This window comes from Pseudonaja textilis, chromosome 1 (genome assembly GCF_049901715.1).
Source record: "Pseudonaja textilis isolate UNSWEBS1 chromosome 1, rPseTex1.2, whole genome shotgun sequence".
NCBI lineage: Eukaryota > Metazoa > Chordata > Lepidosauria > Squamata > Elapidae > Pseudonaja > Pseudonaja textilis.
Genome location: NC_141990.1, coordinates 45220373 through 45238731, shown reverse-complemented (window position 1 = coordinate 45238731; position 18359 = coordinate 45220373). Strand labels below are relative to the sequence as shown.

The 18359-nt window shown below is 35.2% G+C and overlaps 1 protein-coding gene across 10 annotated transcripts in view; it reads right to left on the bottom strand.

The window, feature by feature from the left end:
* Positions 1-18359, bottom strand: part of SYT14 (synaptotagmin 14) — an 82608-nt gene that overhangs the window by 24353 nt on the left and 39896 nt on the right. For 7 of the 10 annotated variants that reach the window (XM_087932857.1, XM_087932842.1, XM_026695813.2 and 4 more), the window contains one exon: positions 589-857. In XM_087932857.1, the coding sequence (XP_087788983.1) occupies positions 589-857 (269 nt within the window). The remainder of the gene's footprint in view (positions 1-588; positions 858-18359) is intronic. The other 3 variants (XM_087932850.1, XM_087932870.1, XM_087932837.1) reach the window with 1 other exon arrangement.

The window sequence follows — 18359 nt, the reverse complement described above, 5'->3', positions numbered from 1 at the left end:
ACTGGGTTGCATATTATGGGTTGCATATTATGCAAGAGGACAGAAGTGAGCAACATTTTGATGGTCAGAGGCAACAGTTAATACTTGTAAAGAAGACAGGAATCCAAATACCATATTGCCAACAAGGTTTTGTTATATTGTTTTTGTTACAAATTGTGATTACAGTTTGGCATCAAATTAGAGCTTCCTATTCCAAAATGGCAAGAAAATGCACCACTGAAAGAGGCAGAGCAATTGGGGAGGATAATATGCCTCAAAGTAAGGAAAAGTAAGGAAATGTAACTCTTAGCTCAGGAACTCTTATCCTATTGTATATTCTTCTCCAGGGCCATACCTTTACTTTAATATGAAGACTCTAAGACTTTACTATGCACTACAAGCATTGCTCTTACATGGCCTTCCTTTTGTAAACAGAAAAGATCTTTGACACCTGAGAAAAAGTGTTTAGTGAGGGCTTTTTCAATTGTTTCACAAAAAGCACAAAAGTAGGTCAATCAATGGATACCTGTCAATACATAATAGACAAGAGCTTTAAAAATTCATGCTTCATTTTATGCTAAACAGTTTTGGGAATTTTTTTTTTTTTACCTCCGGGCTAAGGACAGCAGTACTATCACTAGGCACATCTTCTTCATATCCTTTATTATGGAAACTTTCTATTTCATGCCCGTTACTTCCTTCACTTGGGCATTTATAAGAACATCTTGGACTGTTGCTGCACTGAGAAAATTCACATTTGCTCTCACCAACTTCAGAAGGTGTACAGGAGAGATGTGGAGAGCCACTATCATCCTGGTATGGTGGAGGCTGCAATTCATCAAGAGGAGGTGTTTGTCTCATTCTTTGAATACAGTCTGCTGTGAAGAAATGACAGCATAGACTTTCATTTTGTAAGTAATATGACTAGAGGGTAGGCATAGGATTTGTTTAGCTAGACCATATTCAAAGTGGAGTTCTGATCTAAAAAGAAACGCATTGAACTTACTCCATGTAACCTGTTAATGCCTGACAGATCCAGAGAAGAGTTTATTTGCCCAATCTTCCAAAATGGTCTACCTTGTTAATTTTCACTGCTGCTAATAGTTTGTTCAACTATATTTTGACCTTATATATGAAATAGAAACCATTATTGCATTCTGATATATTTTAACTTTGCCTTGAATAATAAGTTTGCAGTTATCAATTATGCATAATGTTTCTTTAACTACTATCATTTAGCCCATGTCCTGATCCTACATTCAGTCATAGTTTTGATTTTGTAAAATATACTAAGGATTTTTGTCTTCGTGTCACACTTGTTAAAACCCATAACCAAATTATCATAAATGATTTTATTTATGCTATTAATTACTGAAATGGATCAACTGAAACATTTTACCCAATTAAAAATATAACTCTGCATAAGATACTTTAAAATTTATATTAATTGAACTGGCAGTCCACCTTCCATTTCTATTGCAATAAAAAGGCTGCATTTTTAAAAATAAATCACACACAAACATGTATATCTAAAAACAAGCATGTGATTTTTTTTCAAAATCAATTTCTCATCATGAGCACATTAATGAAGATATAGTTAATTCTTCAATTTAACATTAAACAAAACTCAAATAATCTTAAAATAATTTATAGTTTGCAAATCAGTGGAGTACTATAGTGTAGTTTAAAGCAGGAGAGATAGAAGATACTCTTAAGAAGAAATAATCAAGCAGATCTATATGGAGGAATCCATTTAAGAATGCACAACATTTACCATTCTCCTACCCATTTAACAGTAAACAAAAAATAAAAAAATCATTAGCTAGGATTTATATAATGAAGGTTTCAATTAAAATGTTTGAGAATGTTTATTTTTTCAAAATGTATCTACTGTCAACAATAACTGACTCCTGGTGCTGGCCCAGCCAAACACTAGGTTTATTCACTTGATGTGAGTAGCCAATGAAATACATTCTAGTACAGGAACCAAAATCCAATTTTTATTCGGCACAAAAGAACAGAGAAGTATCGGAGCAGGTGCCACAAAGCAAGTGTGCAGATTTGCAATTTTGCAGCACACTTATACAGTTTTAGGCAAAGAAGATACACAGCTTTGATTATTATAGGTTAATCCAAATAGGCAAGTTGGCAAATAATACAAGTATCTTTTCATTATCTAAGTTCTTTACCTCTGGGTTTGTTCTTTACTGTTCATTTATTAATGATGAACTTTCATGACCTTGGCACTTTCCAGCTCTTTCTGCCTATTTGACTCAAAAGTTCTTCTAGTTTTAACTGTCATTCTAAAAGAGGATTAAATGTTTCAGAATGGCTTCAAGCTAGTTCATCATTGGCACTTTACAAATATTATAATGCCCTTTCTAAAATTTGCCTCAGATAATATTCCAGAAGTCCATCCTCTGGAGAAAAAAAGAGTTGAGAAAACTATTAATGCTACCAGCCGATTTCGGTGGGTTGTGAACAAGTGTTTATTTATTAATCAAATTTGCATAGCTCATCAAAAGTGATTCTGAGTGAGTACAACAATCAGATAAAAACATAAATATAAAAACAACAGATACAAAAATGTAGAAAATTACATTAAAGATAAATAGTATAGAAAACACATTTTTTTCCTGCAGGCGAAAAATAATGGATCTATAACTATTAGCATTAATGTTTAAATTGGAACCTCCATCCTGTCCCCTCAATTTAAAAATGTTCATTTGTTCAGTTTTTCTTTAATTTTGTCTTCCATTTTAGCTCCTTCCAAAAACAGAACATTAATGCCAATTATTTTGTATGCCTCGCAGTGTCCCAAAGATCTCCATCATCTCTTCCTATTTTTTGTCTAATATTCAGTTTTTGCAAACTATTTTTTGTTTCATTAACATCTATGAAGTGTTTCCTCATTTTTGTGAGTCAAAAAGTTCAGCTAAAGAATAGCTACACCAAATCTGATTTTGCACATTAATTTGGAGAGGGTTTTTTTCTTATTCTTTAATTTAATACATGAAGGCTTGCATGTTATTAATTATCATCCTGATTCTATCAAGTTCATCAGCTTATTTCTGTAAGTAATGCTTTGTAATGAGGCCTATTTTCATTCTCAGTGGTATACTGTGATATCACTGGCCTCCCTTTTTCTGCTATTCTTTTTATGCAGCATTCTTCATGTCTATTTTTAATCTAACCTAAGTTTCAAAAGTTTTAATCCTTCAGGGGCTTCTAGCAAATGTTAAAACAATTTAAATAAAACATAAAATGAAATACATGTTTAAAAATTAAACAAAATCCTTTATTCTGAAATATTAAAAACCCACAGAGGTTTCTACTGTGCTACACCAATGTACTGAGTGTAAATGGAATTTTCATATTTTAATATTTTTGGAGTTCATGTCACAAATAACCCTGCTCTGTATCAAACAAACAGGATATCAATAATAAATATTTAAGGAAGATATGCCTATTTTTATTTCTATTTCTTTATACACACACACACGCATACACACACACACATATGCACGTGAAATTACACAAGTATATCCAGCTATCCTACAATGAACGAGTTATCTCAGGCTCCAGTTGTAAAAGTTTTACTTATAAAATCTATTTTTTATGAAAAATAGAATTTTTAAAATGAAAATAATAAATATGAAAGACAACTTACAAAGTGAGAAAATCAATATGTGTTGTGAGTAGTGAAAGCAGATAATATTGTGGTAGTTGTAACTTAAGCAGAAAAAATTTAAGAATTATCCAGAAATAAGTTTCACCTAGGCTCAACATTGGCCAGCTATAGTATTACAAGCCACATTCCACCTCAAAACTGATTTTTGCAATTTCCAAAGCTGCCTCAGTTGTGGGTGATGAAATTTAATAAGAAAACACCAAAGATGGATAATGTGGTTTTATGCAATTTTAATTATTTAGCTGTTTAAAAAATCAGATAATTTTTAATATTCAACAACGTTCTTTTAAGTGGTTAGGAAAAAACAAGAAAATCCTGGCTATTGTACATAGTTGTGACTAGTTTCACTTTTTTTCTGGAGAAACTCTGGATATGAGCTGCATATCTTTAGTGAATCAATAAAATATATGCAAAGGCCTATTTAGAGGAATAAAAGTCAAAATGGGGGTGGGTTTAGCTATTTTTGTTTGGAAAATCTGCTAAAATTTGAAAAGAATAACAAATACCATGACAGTTTCTTATTTGTTTAACCCAGGAAATTAAAATTCAATTCTTTAAAAAAAAACTTAACCAAAAGCCAGAAAATTAGTTATGAAAGATGACATAATAAGTTTTTACATCACTTATCAAGAAGGAAAAGAGAAATTGGCTGCATGAATAAAAAAAGAAGAGAGAATAAAGGAATGAGAGGTGCTGCTTGGTGCTCTTTGAGCTTGGTGGTTTTCTTGCTGTTGTATCATTATCAAACTAGGTAATATTATCAGTGCTACATTATCACCAGTATATTAGCATTGATGATATTACCTAGTTTGACAATAAAACTACCAAGAACAGAGAGCAGCAAGGATTCCACAGTCCAATCCTGAGCTACAAATATTCTATCAAAAGGAAAGACACATTCACTTGAAGAGTTTTGTTCAAACACCAAAATAAATATCAAATATTCCTCTTTTAATTCACTATGTAAATAGCATTCTCCATCCTACTTTTGCTTATAAGTCTCATAAATTAAAATCACTATAGTCTGTTCCTCATTCTTCAGTATTAAAAAATAGAATAAGTTAATAGACCTGTTGTCAACTCATAAAATATGTCTATGGTCTTTTTAAAGTTGCCAACAGAAAGGGAGGGGGAGCAGTGGGGAACTTGCACTCCGTAAATGTTTTCAAAGATAGTTTCTAGGCAGGGGTGGGATTCAAAATTTTTAACAACCGATTCTGTGAGTGTGGCTTAGATGGTGGGCATGGCTTGATGATCATGTTATTGGCTGGGTGTGGCCAACTCAATATCACTCACATTGAGGCACACATCTCCTCACCTGGCCTCTCATGACTGTGGGGATGCTGCAACAGTCGTAAGTGTGAAAAATGGTCATAAGTCACTTTTTTCAGTGCCATTGTAACTTTGAATGGTCACTCCACACAAGTAAAGTACCACTAAAGGAGGGGGAAAAAACTCCAGAAAAGTTCCAGAGACAGGAAGTCTAGTCTTGCCAAGAATGTAATGAGGGTTAACAGAGAGGCAGTTTCTGTAAGCAACACCAGAATGTTTCCTTCCTGCCTTCCTTACAGGATTAGGCCAGTAATTTCTTCTAACAACCAGTTCTCCAAACTGCTTAGAATGTTAACAACCAGTTCTAGCGAATAGGTGCGAACCTGTAGAATCCCACCCCTGTTTCTAGGTGATCAAAGTTTCTGCTGTGCAAAATTCTAACTGGAGAGTATGATTGATGACTCTTGGCTATGGATATGTCCCATTGGAGAACATGAATTATAATACACCCAGGGGATGGGGGGAAATCAGGGTCAATGAATGATGTGTCTCAGAGTTGGATACACCCAGGCAGCGCCGGCATGTTTACTCTTAATAAATCTTCTTTAAGGTTTGAAAATCTGGCAAGAGACTCATGATTTAAATGGGGGTAACTACCAGAGCCCTGACACCTGTCTGTAATATGTATTTCAGTGCAATTCATACAAAAACTACCTCATTTAGTGAAAATATTGAAATTGGTAAGAAGTATGTACTATGTATGATAAGAACTGAAACAGTTTAATTTTCAGTTCATTTTCTTATCCCTAAACTTTCTGCTTTAAATGTAAAAAAAATATTTATTCTATATCTAGATTTTAGCACACTCTTTCCCCACTTCACTCACAGATATTTACAAACAAAATCAATTGGATCTTCATCACCAATGCAATTAATTAATATTGGTTAATTAGCAGCAAAGATAGTCAACAACAAGGGGAAAAAAATCTTGGGAACATCTCCCCCAAAATTCTTAGTTAATGAATCTACTATACTAAGGGTATTGTCAAGAACTTGCTCTTGTAAAATTTATTTTTGTAAAATAATATATGGTATGCAGGTTTGTCTCTCAACCCTCAATTAAACTTGGAAGAAACAATTTCATTGGTAGAAAATATGTTTTGATGCCTAAAATTGAAATTATTGTTTTACACAGCTTGTAAACAAGCCATTTGAATGTGGTTGATGAGTAGCTAAATCTGATAGTTAAAGCTGTAAAATGTGGGAATAATGATTCTGAAACAAACAAACAAAAATATTTTATTCCAAATCCATTTATAAGCTAAGTGATTTTATATTTTATTAAAATGTTCCAATGGTCTCTTATGATCACTTTGATTTCTTCCATAATAATATATTGTTATATTTTGGAACTAATCTAGCAACAAAAAGACAAAAACAAATTGATTTTTCTTCCCTTAGTGCAAGCAAAGTAGTATATTAATCTGTGTTACAAAATTTTAAATGTTTCCATTGCCTATGCAAATATCAACAAAGATGCAAAATTATTTAACCAAAAAGTGAAACAATATTAGAGAAGTATTTTCTGTAGTGTCTCAAAGGTATAAAGACTACTCACAATATTTTCATCTCAGTATTAAGGGGAACATTAAACTCCTCCTCTTTTCTTTATATAAATTATTCAAAATTTAGGGAGGAAAAGTGAAGGAACATGGTAGTGTGAATGAGATGGAATAAGAGAACTGCTAAAAGTATTGTTGAATGCTGTCTTCAACAGATATATTAGATACTAGCTCGATACCTGTGCTTCGCTATGAAACTATGTGGTTGGGCTTAGTTTTGGGGGAGGAAAATAAGGGGGGGGGGGACTCTGCCTCTGCCTACCAGCATCCATCGGTATTCATCTGGCTAGCGTCCTGTCAGTGTGTGAGAGAGTTAACGGCTGTTGAGGAGAGTTGAGGAAACTGAAACAGTATTTGCTGTATGAGCAAGGAGACAGCAAGGAGCCTAGGTGTGGCTTAGCTCAACTGTTCTGTACTAAAGCTGCTTGGTGCTGTGAAACTAAAAATGAAACTAAAAGTGAAACTAAGAACTATCTCTGTTGATCCTAACAGGAACGCCAACATCCAGATGAAACTGGAGACAAGAATGCAATAATGAATGATATGGAATATCATGCTGAATTAAATACATTGTCTCAGAATAGCAGAATTTGGCTTGTTATGGATGCATTTACAAACTATTTACACACTGTCATCTTCCCCCAAACTGAGAAAAGCATTCTTTATACAGTAGTTAAATACATCCTTTCCCCTGCATTGCTGCAAGGCAGGTCTGCTAAAATTCCATTAACAGAGCATTTCTGCCCAAGCAGTGCTCTTGAGATAAAGATAGAATACAGAATAACAGACTTGGAAGGGACCTTGGAAGTCTTCTGGTCCAAACTCCTTCTTGGGCAGGAGACCAGATATCATCCCAGAGAAATGGCTTCCAATCTCTTCTTTAAAACTTCCAGTAGTGGAGCAACCACAATGTCTGGAAGCAAGCTGTTCCACTGATTAATTGTTCCCATTGTCAGGATTTTTTTCCTTAGTTCTAGGTTGAATTTCTCCTTGATCAGTTTTAATCTGTTACTTCTTATCTTGCCCTTGGGTGTTTTGAAGAATAGGTTGATGTCCTCTTCATTCAAAGGGTGTTCATCACAAATTGAATAGCTAAAAGTGTGTAGAGATTCTCAGTCATCCAGTTCAGGACACAACTGGGCTTTCTTGTTTTTTTTTCTTTGAAGATGTTTCAACAACAAGGAAAGAAACAAGTCCAGTTGCCTCCTGAAAAAGTACCTTTGGGTGACCTGGATGACTGAGAATCTTTACAGACTTTTAATTATACAATTTGGGATGAACACCCTTTGAATGGTGTGGGAGTAGGAATGGATTTCCAGAAGGGAAAAAAATGCAGACCACAGGAACCAGGAGCACTACTACAGTGATCAGAGGACATAGATAAACGTTCAAGTGCTTCAACAACCCTCTAAAAGGATGCAAATGACCAGCTGTCTGCAAGGAATAGAAATCCTTCTATTCCCCACTATCCTGTCAGAGCTGAAGAAGCTTCCTGGATGAGAAGCAAAACATCTTCAAAGAAAAAAAAAACCAAGGAAGTCCAGTTGCCTTCTGAAAAAGCACCTTTGGGACAACCATGACCCGGATGACTGAGAATCTCTACAAACTTATGGTTTACTGATTCCCAGGTCATGTCTGCCAGATCCTTCAGATCTCTGGGATATACCGTACTTTACTTAGTACTGATGATTTGAACTCATCTAGAGTGGACAGATGTCATCTTACAGTCAGCCATGTTTGTTTAGTTCACCCCTGTTATGCAAGCATGCTGGAAGACTGGACAAGCAACTTGTGAAATTCATTTTAGAAGATTTGATACCCTACATCAGTCACTCAATAGCTAAGTTTTGTACTGCCTCAGTCGAAATACTAAGCTGGTTACAACAATAACCTTCCTTGCTTCATATTTCATTATGCTGCAGTTTTATAGATTATAGTTATGTATTTCAAAAAAAGTTATTTTTGGATTTTGGTCTATTCCATAATGATCTTAGATTCATTGTGCTTTAGTCTTATATAGCTTTAATATTATCCTTGAGAATAACTATGGAAGAAACATGTTGTAATATCCTATATCAATACTCTCTGCTGCTATGTGAGGTATTTTTCAGATTAGGGTTGTAGCTTTATATTTTCTACCTGTTGGTCTCTTATTTTGCTCTGGTCAAAAATAAGATTACTATATCTATAGTTTCTATCAGTTCTACACATTTCACTTGTTTTAAAAAATACAATTTCCTTACAAACTTGCAAAACATGTAGAAAAGCATAGTTCTGTAAACATTCAAAAATAATTACAATAACACTTTAGGCACTCAAATTCATTTGAAACATAAAGGCCACGGTTTAACTACATAGAATACAGCACTTTACTTGATTTAGACTGAGAAATATGTATTGTAACATCACTTTAGAGGTGATCACAGCTGCAACAGAATTAGTTTCTATAGCAACCAAGAAGAAATAATGTGATGAAGTGCATTGTAATACACAAAGATGGGTTCTTTATAAACAGGATTATTTTGATAAATTTTAGCTAGGATTTTTTTTCCCATTAAAATATTTCCTCTAAATTATTTTTCTTTTAGATGTCCCAAAGGTGTTTTTCCAAAAGGCAACTGGACTTTTTTCCTCTCATTCAAAAAGCTTCTTCAGTTCTTTTAGACCTTAAAATCTGGTTCAGCTTCCATACATAGTAGCTTGCAATTTATTTTCTCTCAATTAAATTCAAGACATCATCATTGTCTCTAGTGAGGCACTATCTTGATGGGATTATGGGGTTTGTGTGTTCGGAAGAAGCTGAGAGCAATGCCAGAGGTTCAACCATACTGTACATGTCTCATCAGAGAAGCCAGACAAAGAATGTCTCTTCCCATAAAAAAAAATGGTGAGACACAATTTACAGAAACCCACGCCAGATCAGTCATTACTCTGGTCAACAAGAACCATGGTAGGTGTTCAAGTTCCCAGTATGTCACATTAAAGGGCTAAAGGACTCAGGGCTGTTGGCTGAGCAACATTGGCCAGCAGCTGCAGAACTACTGGAAGAAAAGGCATTTACTCATTACAATTATACAGAAGAAAAGAAATAATTATCTGTTATAACAAATCAAGTCTAATAAGAGAATATTTGAAATGAATGCACCAGTTCTGGAAAGAACAACATCTATAATTTAAAAAAAAACAGAACAGAGGCTAGCAGACTAGCTGATTTAGAATAAGAAATCAATAATTCCAAATAATTATTTATTATTCAGAATAATTCCAAAAACTGAAACAGAACAGAAAAGAAAGAATTTCAAAGATCTACACCAGGGCAAAAAGAAAAAAAAATTAAAATGCCCTCTAACTAAAGAAGTAGAAGAATTGAAAGGGTATCTTGAACAGCACAAGAACAATAGAATACAGTTGACTACACTTGAAGCTTGTTCCAAAAAACTCAGCTAGCACAAGCATTAAAAGATGCCAATACAATAATATCAAATATGAGGACCAATTCAACACAAGAAGAAAACGGACTAATGCATAGCACAGCTACACTTATAATTGAACACCTAGGTGAAAGAATAATAAAAGAAGAAAAAGAAAAAAAGCCAGCTAGTGCATCATCAAAGTGGAAAAATAAATTCAGCAAGCTATGATAAGATGCAAGCAAACTAAAAATTTTTAAAAAGCTGAAGACCTGCTTTTTTGGTGATATTTCTTTTTAGGTGAAATGAAAGAACTTGTAATAACAGCAGAAATTGTGGGAAAAAACAATATAAAAACTTGGTCAACACCAGGTAAAGATAAATTATGTAGTCTTTGGTTGAAACACCAACTCATTCAGCTTAACAAATTTATTGCAAGAAGATGAAATTGAAGGTAGGTTAACATCTGGCAAAACCTACCTGATAATGAAACAAAAGAGACTACATCAGGCAACTATAGATCAATTATCTGCTTAGCAACAACTTTCAAATTGCTAACTAGTGTGGTAGTCAATGCAATTCAACAGCACCTAATTGAAACAAGCTCTTCCCACCCGAGCAGAAAGAAAACTGCCCAAATGCCAGAAGAAAAGATCAGCTCCTAACTGACAGCATAACTTTGGAAAATTACAAGAGAAGGAAGACCAATTTGAATGTAGCTTGGATACATTACAAGGCATTAACTCCCTGTCACATGATTGGATAATCAAGTGATTAGAAATAACAGGAGTTAGTATTACACCAGAAACATTGATGTAAAGATAAATGTCTCAGTAGAAGACACAGTTGTTGGTCAATGGTGATAACATAGGAGAGGTTAATATCAAGCATGGAATCTTTTAAGGACATTATTACCATGACTGTTTGTCATAGCAGTAATCCCTCTGTCATCAATACTGAACAAGTCAGGCCGTATATATAAAATATCAAAAACATCTGCCAGCTATCTCACCTCCTCTACATAGACTATCTAAAGTATAGAAAAAGAACATCTGAAATAGAATTGCTGCTCAACCCTGTATATATAGCCAAGTTATTGCAAGGAAATTTGGAGTGAACAAATATGCTGCTCTCACCATCAATAGGGGGAAGATAGTGAAAACAAGAAATCAAGATGCCCTATGGAAATAACATCAAGATACTGGATGAAGACGATCACTACAAATACTTCAGAATCCTTCAAGCTGACAACATCAAATACATTGAAATCAAGGAAAAGGTTAAAGTGAGTACACATCGTGAGAGTAAAGATGTTAAAGTCCAAAGTCAGTGGAGGACATCAAGACAATTAACATCTTCCAATTCCAGTCATTAGATACACATCTGGAATAGTGAACTGGATTGAAGCAGAACTAAAGCCTGTGATAAGAGCAGAAAAATAATTACAATAAATCATATCTTTTATCCGCACAACAATGTTGATAGACTCTACTTACTGAGGAAAATAGGTGGGTGTGGAATATTGCAAGTACACCAATAGTTGAAGAAGAAAAAAGGCATTAGATGAATATCCAAAAGACAGTGAAGAAGATGCACTGAAGCTAGTATACCTTGAGGTATACTCCAGTATTTACGGAGTACTGGAGAGACCAAACTAGGCCACAAGAAAGACCAAATGAAAAACAGAAAAGAGACATGGCAAGGAAAATATTACATGGCCAGAACATTTTTTAAAAAATAGCAGGCAAAGCAGATAATATGATTGGACAATGGCTAAAAGCAGGAAAATTGAAGAAAAAGACAGAGGCTAATTCTGGCTGCTCAAGACCAAGCTCTAACAACAGATGTATACAAAGTCAGAACTGAAAAGACAGCAACAGACAGCAAGTGTATCTTTGCAAAAAGCTGAAGGAACAGTAGACCACCAAGTCAGCTGCTGCAAGAAGATTGCATAGACCAACCACAAACAATAGCAAGACAAAGTAGCAAAAAAGGTGTATTGGAAGATCTGCAAGAAATATTGTTTGCCTACAATCAGAATATAGCTGGAATGGACCTTGGAGGTCTTCTAGTCCAACCCCCTGCTCAAGCAGGAGTCCCTATATTATTTCAGATAGGTGGCTGTCCCGTCTTTTCTTAAAAACCTCCAGTGATGAAGTACCTACAATTTTTGATAGCCAGCTATTCTACTGGTTAATTTTCCTCACTGTTAGGAGTTTTGTCCTTAATTCCAGGTTGCTTCTCTCCTTGATTAATTTGCCTACAATCCATTGTTTCTTGTTTTGCCTTCTGGTGCTTTGAAAACTAAGTTGATCCACTTTTCTTTGCAGCAACCCTTCCAATACTGGAAAACTATTATGTCACCCCTAGTCCTTCTTTTTTCCAGACTGGCCATACCAATTTCTGCAACTGTTCTTCATGTTTTTGTCTCCAGGCCCTTAATCATCTTAGTTGCTCTTCTCTGGACTTTTTCCAAAGTCTCAACATCTTTTTTTGTAATCTATTTGCAAGGATTTTATTAGCTTTTTGGCTGCTGCCGCACACTGCTGGCTCATGTTTAAGTGATTGTCCACGAAGACTCCAAGGTCCCTCTCATAGTCACGTTTTTGAGCCAGGTTTCACCTAATCTGTACTTGTACCTTTGGTTTTTCCTGCCTAGGTGTAAAACCTTACTTTTCTTCATATTAAATTTCATGTTGTTGGATAGGGCCCATTGTTCAAGTCTGTCATGATCTTTCTGGATCCTGAGTTTGTCTTCTGGGGTGTTGGCTATTTGTCAGCTAGTTACAAATCCATTCAGTGGGAATGCTGTCTATCCCACATTTTTCTAGTTTACCAAGGAGTAGGTTGTGGTTTACTTTGTCGAATGCCTCACTGAAGTCTAAGTATACTATGTCCACAACATTTGTTGGTCTACTAATTTAGTCAGTTTGTCAAACCCATGCTGGCTATTAGTTATAATTTTATTTGTTTCTATATGTTCACAAATCTATTTCACCACCACCAACAGTATCTTTCCAGTTATTGATGTTACGCTGATTGGCCTGTAGTTTCCTGGGTCTGTTTTTTTTTCTTTTCCTTTTTTGAAGATGGGAACCACATCAGCTCTTTTCCAATCCTCTGGTAGTTCCCCAGTGCTCCAGGATTTTTTAAAGATATGGTACAATGGTTCTAACATCTGCCACCTCCTTCAGAACTCTGGGATGTAATCCATCAGGTTCCAGTGATTTAAATTCAGAATAGACAGGTGTTTCTTACCATTTTCTTATTTTAATTTTTATTTCTACTCTGTCTTTTACAGTTACATTTTTGTTAGGTTGGGCTATAGTTTCTTTTTGCATGAAGACTGATGCAAACAATGGATTAAGCAGCTCTGCTCTCTCTCAACTGCCTGTTACTTCCTTGTCATTTTCTCTCTTTAGTGGACCGACAGTCTCCTTGACTTTTTCTTGTTATTTATGTTGAAATAAAGTTTATTATTATTATTTTTTACTTTTGTTACATGTCTTTGTTCATTCTGAGCCTTTGCTTTCCTGATTCTCTCTCTCTCTCTCTTTCTCTCTCTCTCTGTGTGTGTGTGTGTGTAAAAGAAGAAACAGACATCATGCGATCTCCAGAACTTAAAATTACATTTATTGTACTTTCTAAGCTTTCGTCAGCCTCTACTGACATCATCAGAGTATTAAGCTACCATTACAGAGATCTCTGCCTTTATATATCATTAATGAATTTAGCTCTTCCACGTGTGATAGGCCCTTTCAACCGCCTATAATTAGCTCTGTTGTTTTTGCTTCCGTCATGTTGGTCAAAGGAGGCTTATCTCTTGTTATTGTTTCCTCTCTTATCCGACCCAGAATGTGTGTGTATGTGTGTATGTGTGTATGTGTATGTGTGAACATGTGTGTGTACATACATACACATGTGTATGTGCACACACATACATAATCTTATATACTAATAAATTGGTTTGCTTCTAAAATATACAGTATATTTTAATAGCAAGATTTTAAATTTATTTATGAATCTATTCATTTTTAAAACCAGTATAGATTTAAGCTTTTAAATGCCATTGAAACTGGTACATCTTACCACAATTAATTACAAGCATATGTTTAAGCCTTTTATGAATTTTGCCCTTATAATGTGACCCATTACTGTGGCTCACTTTATCCCCTTGAATTCTTAAGTATCTTTGGAGTTGCCATGGATACTAGTGACATGCTTTCTCCCAAACTGCTTTGTGTGTCTTATCAAACACTAGAAACTCACACAGGAGGAATCTGAGCCATCTATGGTTTTCTGCTCTCTTGACACCACTCCTTAAATATACTACCCCCTCTTAGAAACAAGCTGTATAATACCTACTTAGGTTCTAGATTAAATACATCAGTAACTATTTTTGTTTAAAAATAACAGAATTAAATAGGTTGCAGAGATAAAATTGATAATACCCCTCCCTAATGTGCCAATTCAATGAGAGATTGAGTTTTTACTTTCAATACTGCTGTTTCTTTTGGTAGTAATTTGTGAATTTCAGAAATAACAATGAAGTTCTCAAGTAAAATACAAGCAACGTACAGCTTAAGACTCAGCTTAGAACATGGGTCACCCACTAGTCCTAGTCATAAATATAATAGCATAGAACGTTTTACGTATTGTTCAGTGGAACAAATTTAGCAATTACCCCATTTATAACTCTTATTTTTCCTCAGGTGAAATTCAAAGAGATCATAGACAGGGTTCTGGGGCACTGTGAAATATAGATATTGAACAGATCCAGATTCATCTTCAGCAAAATCTGCCCTTTTGGGCTATGCTTTGGAAGCAAAAAATCTTTTTCATCATTCTTTGTCTTTCAAACTTATTTCTAAAAGCAGAGGTTTTATTCAATGTTATTTTCATACCTTTTAGAAATTTTGTTCTCTTTCTCTTAAAGTTAGATATTTTTCAGGGGTATCTGAGTGGGACCATACAATTAAGGTGGTAGCTGAACCATGCAATTGAATTCCAATCCTTTTTCCATTCACTTATGGAAACCTCTGATCCTATACTGATTTGCAAATTGATCCTGAAACTAATTATTACATGCATCTTCAATAAAAACTGGATAAGAAGAGACAACATTTATGTATTTATTTATGTTTATGACACCCTTCAAAAGCGGATTATAAGAATATAAAATTATCTGAATTTATTGTAAATAAGCAACAGGAATAGTTAATCTTCTAGATTAAATTGAAACAGAAGGTTTATTTTATGTAGCCACAACATTTGTGAAGAAAGCACACACTTTGTCTCTTTCAGGGTTACATGAGTGGCGATCATATAATTTCAGATTCAACAGTTGATATATCTAAATAGATAAGCCTTAGATTGTACTACAACTAGTAATTCTAATTATATTCTACAAAATAACTCCCCAATACAAAAATGTGTGATATTTTAATGTTATGACTCCCCTTCAAAATTCCAATGAACAAAACAGAAAGCAGCCGTTTCAAATTAAATCAAACAGAAAGAAGTCTTACAAGATAACGGCTGGCAGGAATCTCAATCCACAGCATAAATCTTTACTCTGTCCGGCAAACCAATCCTGGCAATAAATCTCTAGTCTCAGAGCTTCTTGCTGTAACGTCCTCACTTAAATAAGTCACTTTGTTCCTGGCAAATTGTACCAGCCCAGCTGTGTCCTTTTATACTCATTGAGGCAACGTGCTAATTTACTGACTCGCTCTCCTCATTCGCTCCAGCTGATTTTGCCTTCTCAACCGTCTTCTATTTTTTACATTTAACCACAAACTTTCCAAGTTCTCATCTCCACTAGAAGACTCTCTCAAAACTTCCCTGTCAGCCATTCCTGGCTGTTGATCAGATAAGGAACCAGAGGAGGTCAAAGGTCCTGACAATTCTAATACATCAGGTCTGTTGTCCTTTGTCACATCCATCTCCTCATCCTGGTTACCAGTCCAATCACTGAGCCATGCCGGCTCATAGTTTTCTGCCATGACCTCCTCACTTGAACTCATATCAGTCACAGGAGCTGAATCCAAGCCCAGAGCCACAACATTTTAAGGCCTACACTTGGCATCTGGATCCCAATGAAGAACAAAATAAAATCTATATTTAGTTTAACTGTATTTTTTGGCTAAGATCAAGTGTAGTAAATTATTTCAATGGTATTAGTTACTCCAGGGTATTTCATGATTCCAGAACTGTAAATTTAATGGCTACTTTTTGATGGGTTTGGGAAATCATATCAAAGGCTCTATGTAGTCCCAGGCAGGAACATCATCAAAATACACAATATGCAACAGGCTAGCACAATAAAAATTCTGTCTCTTACATATGTACATTGTGATGCAAGTACAAAAGGAGCAGAGTTTGCATTACCATGTGTTTATATACATTTTTTTTTCATTTTCCCTATGGATGTCCATAGCCCCAAGGCTTCAGAATGCATAACTGTACTCTATTAAATAACCTGATTAGTCCATACGTGGATAATGGCATACTGGCAGCCTGGTGCACAATGATTTGTCCACCATAATAAGGCATTGTGCTCACTACTGAAATCAAAGAGTTAATGTCCCTTTCAAGCAATAAAGATGATCTCAAGACATTTCAATTTCTATTTGTTTTTATCTTAATCAGTTTTAGAGCCTATCTAAATGCAATCAGCTTTTTGGAAGTTGTCATTTGCATTATCTGCATCCAGTTAATGAGTAAATGTATTTCCTGGATTCATAATGAATATATTGAATAATTATTATACTAGGGATTGGTAAAGTGAAAATTTATTAGGACTATATGAAATGTGGATGTCACTGACGTTATACTTAACACTGTATTTGGGTTGCTTAATATACAATTGAAGCTTGTCAGCATTAGAACATGCAGCTAAGATTCTTCTGCCAGCTCTAACTGGGGAAGTGAAAGGCCAAACAGAATTAAAGATAGAAAATCTCCAAAGCCAGCCGGCCTTGAAACCCACAGCCATTCAATCTTGCCAGGGTTGAGCTGAAGCCTGTTTTCTTCCATTCAGACATCCACAGCCTCTGGGCACCAAGAAAGGACCTTGGTAACCCAGGACAATGATATATAGTTGGCTATTATCAGCATACTAATGATAATGCACTGTCAACAGATAACTTTCTCCAGAGGCTTTATATAGATGGAACTACTATAACATTGTACTTCCCAATTCTCTGAGCCAGCTGAGGAGGATGCTATGAGCAATGATATCAAATGCTGCTAACAGGTTGAAAGCCAGGATGGATGCAATAACCCTATCCTAACCATACCAAAAGTCACTGACAATCTTGATCAGTACCATCTCAGTACTTTGGCCAGGCCTGAATCTTAACTGAAAGGAATCCAGCTAATCTGCCTGTTCCGGGCCCTACTATAGTTGTAAGCTGACCACCCTCTCGACAACTTTTCCCAAAAAGGGATTTGTTAGATCCAGCAATATCCTCTTACGGAAAAGACAACTGACTGACTCTGACAAGGAGTTTGTAACCATCTCTTCCCACAGATAAGCATTCACTATTGTCTGGATCCAATTACCTGTTATGTCCTAGAAGAATCTAATCAGACAGGGAAAACAGGGGTCTAAAAAGTAAAAGTCAGGGCTGAACTCACAGCTTAAGGGACCCTGTCCACTTTATCAGGGCCAACATTTTCAAATTCCTCCCAAATAGCAGGCAATTTACAGGACCTGTATAATCTGAATCCAACCACAAGAAAATCTGAGCAATTTCATCTGACAGATGCTTAGAATCCTCACTGTGACCCTGCAGTTGTTCTCATCACCCATCCTTATCTTAATGTCTAGTTTTTCTAGTTTGGGGAAACAGATCCAACTTCTCTTGTGTCCAGAGGCAAGAGACGATTATCCTTTCACCCTATTAGAACTACTAGACAGCAGATAGTCACTCCATATTCAAAATATTGGTAGTGTTCAGCTTTCTATTCTTTTGGATTTACATCTAACTAAATATATACAGTTATTAGCTCTATTTTTATCTGCCACTCATGCAGTACACTTAAAATTCTGAATGTTTACATTATCCAAACAGCAGCTAATGGATCTCTAAAGTAGGCAGTCATGCATAATTCAAATCAGTGTCCTAAGCCTTGCAACTTCAAGTAAAAAGTGTTTCTAAATTAGGTAGGGTGTGACTTTAACATGAAAAAGTGTAAATAATTTCCTTCTTTATCTGACAAATTGATGCATTTTGTAAAGAGCTGACATTAATGTGCAGTATCCATGTAATGGTGCATTTGTAACTTTCTGTTAAAGTGATGAACTGCTACAAAATAAAGTAAACATGATGGCTGTAAAACGAGTCAACAAATTCTAACTATTCAAAGTTTAAAATAAGT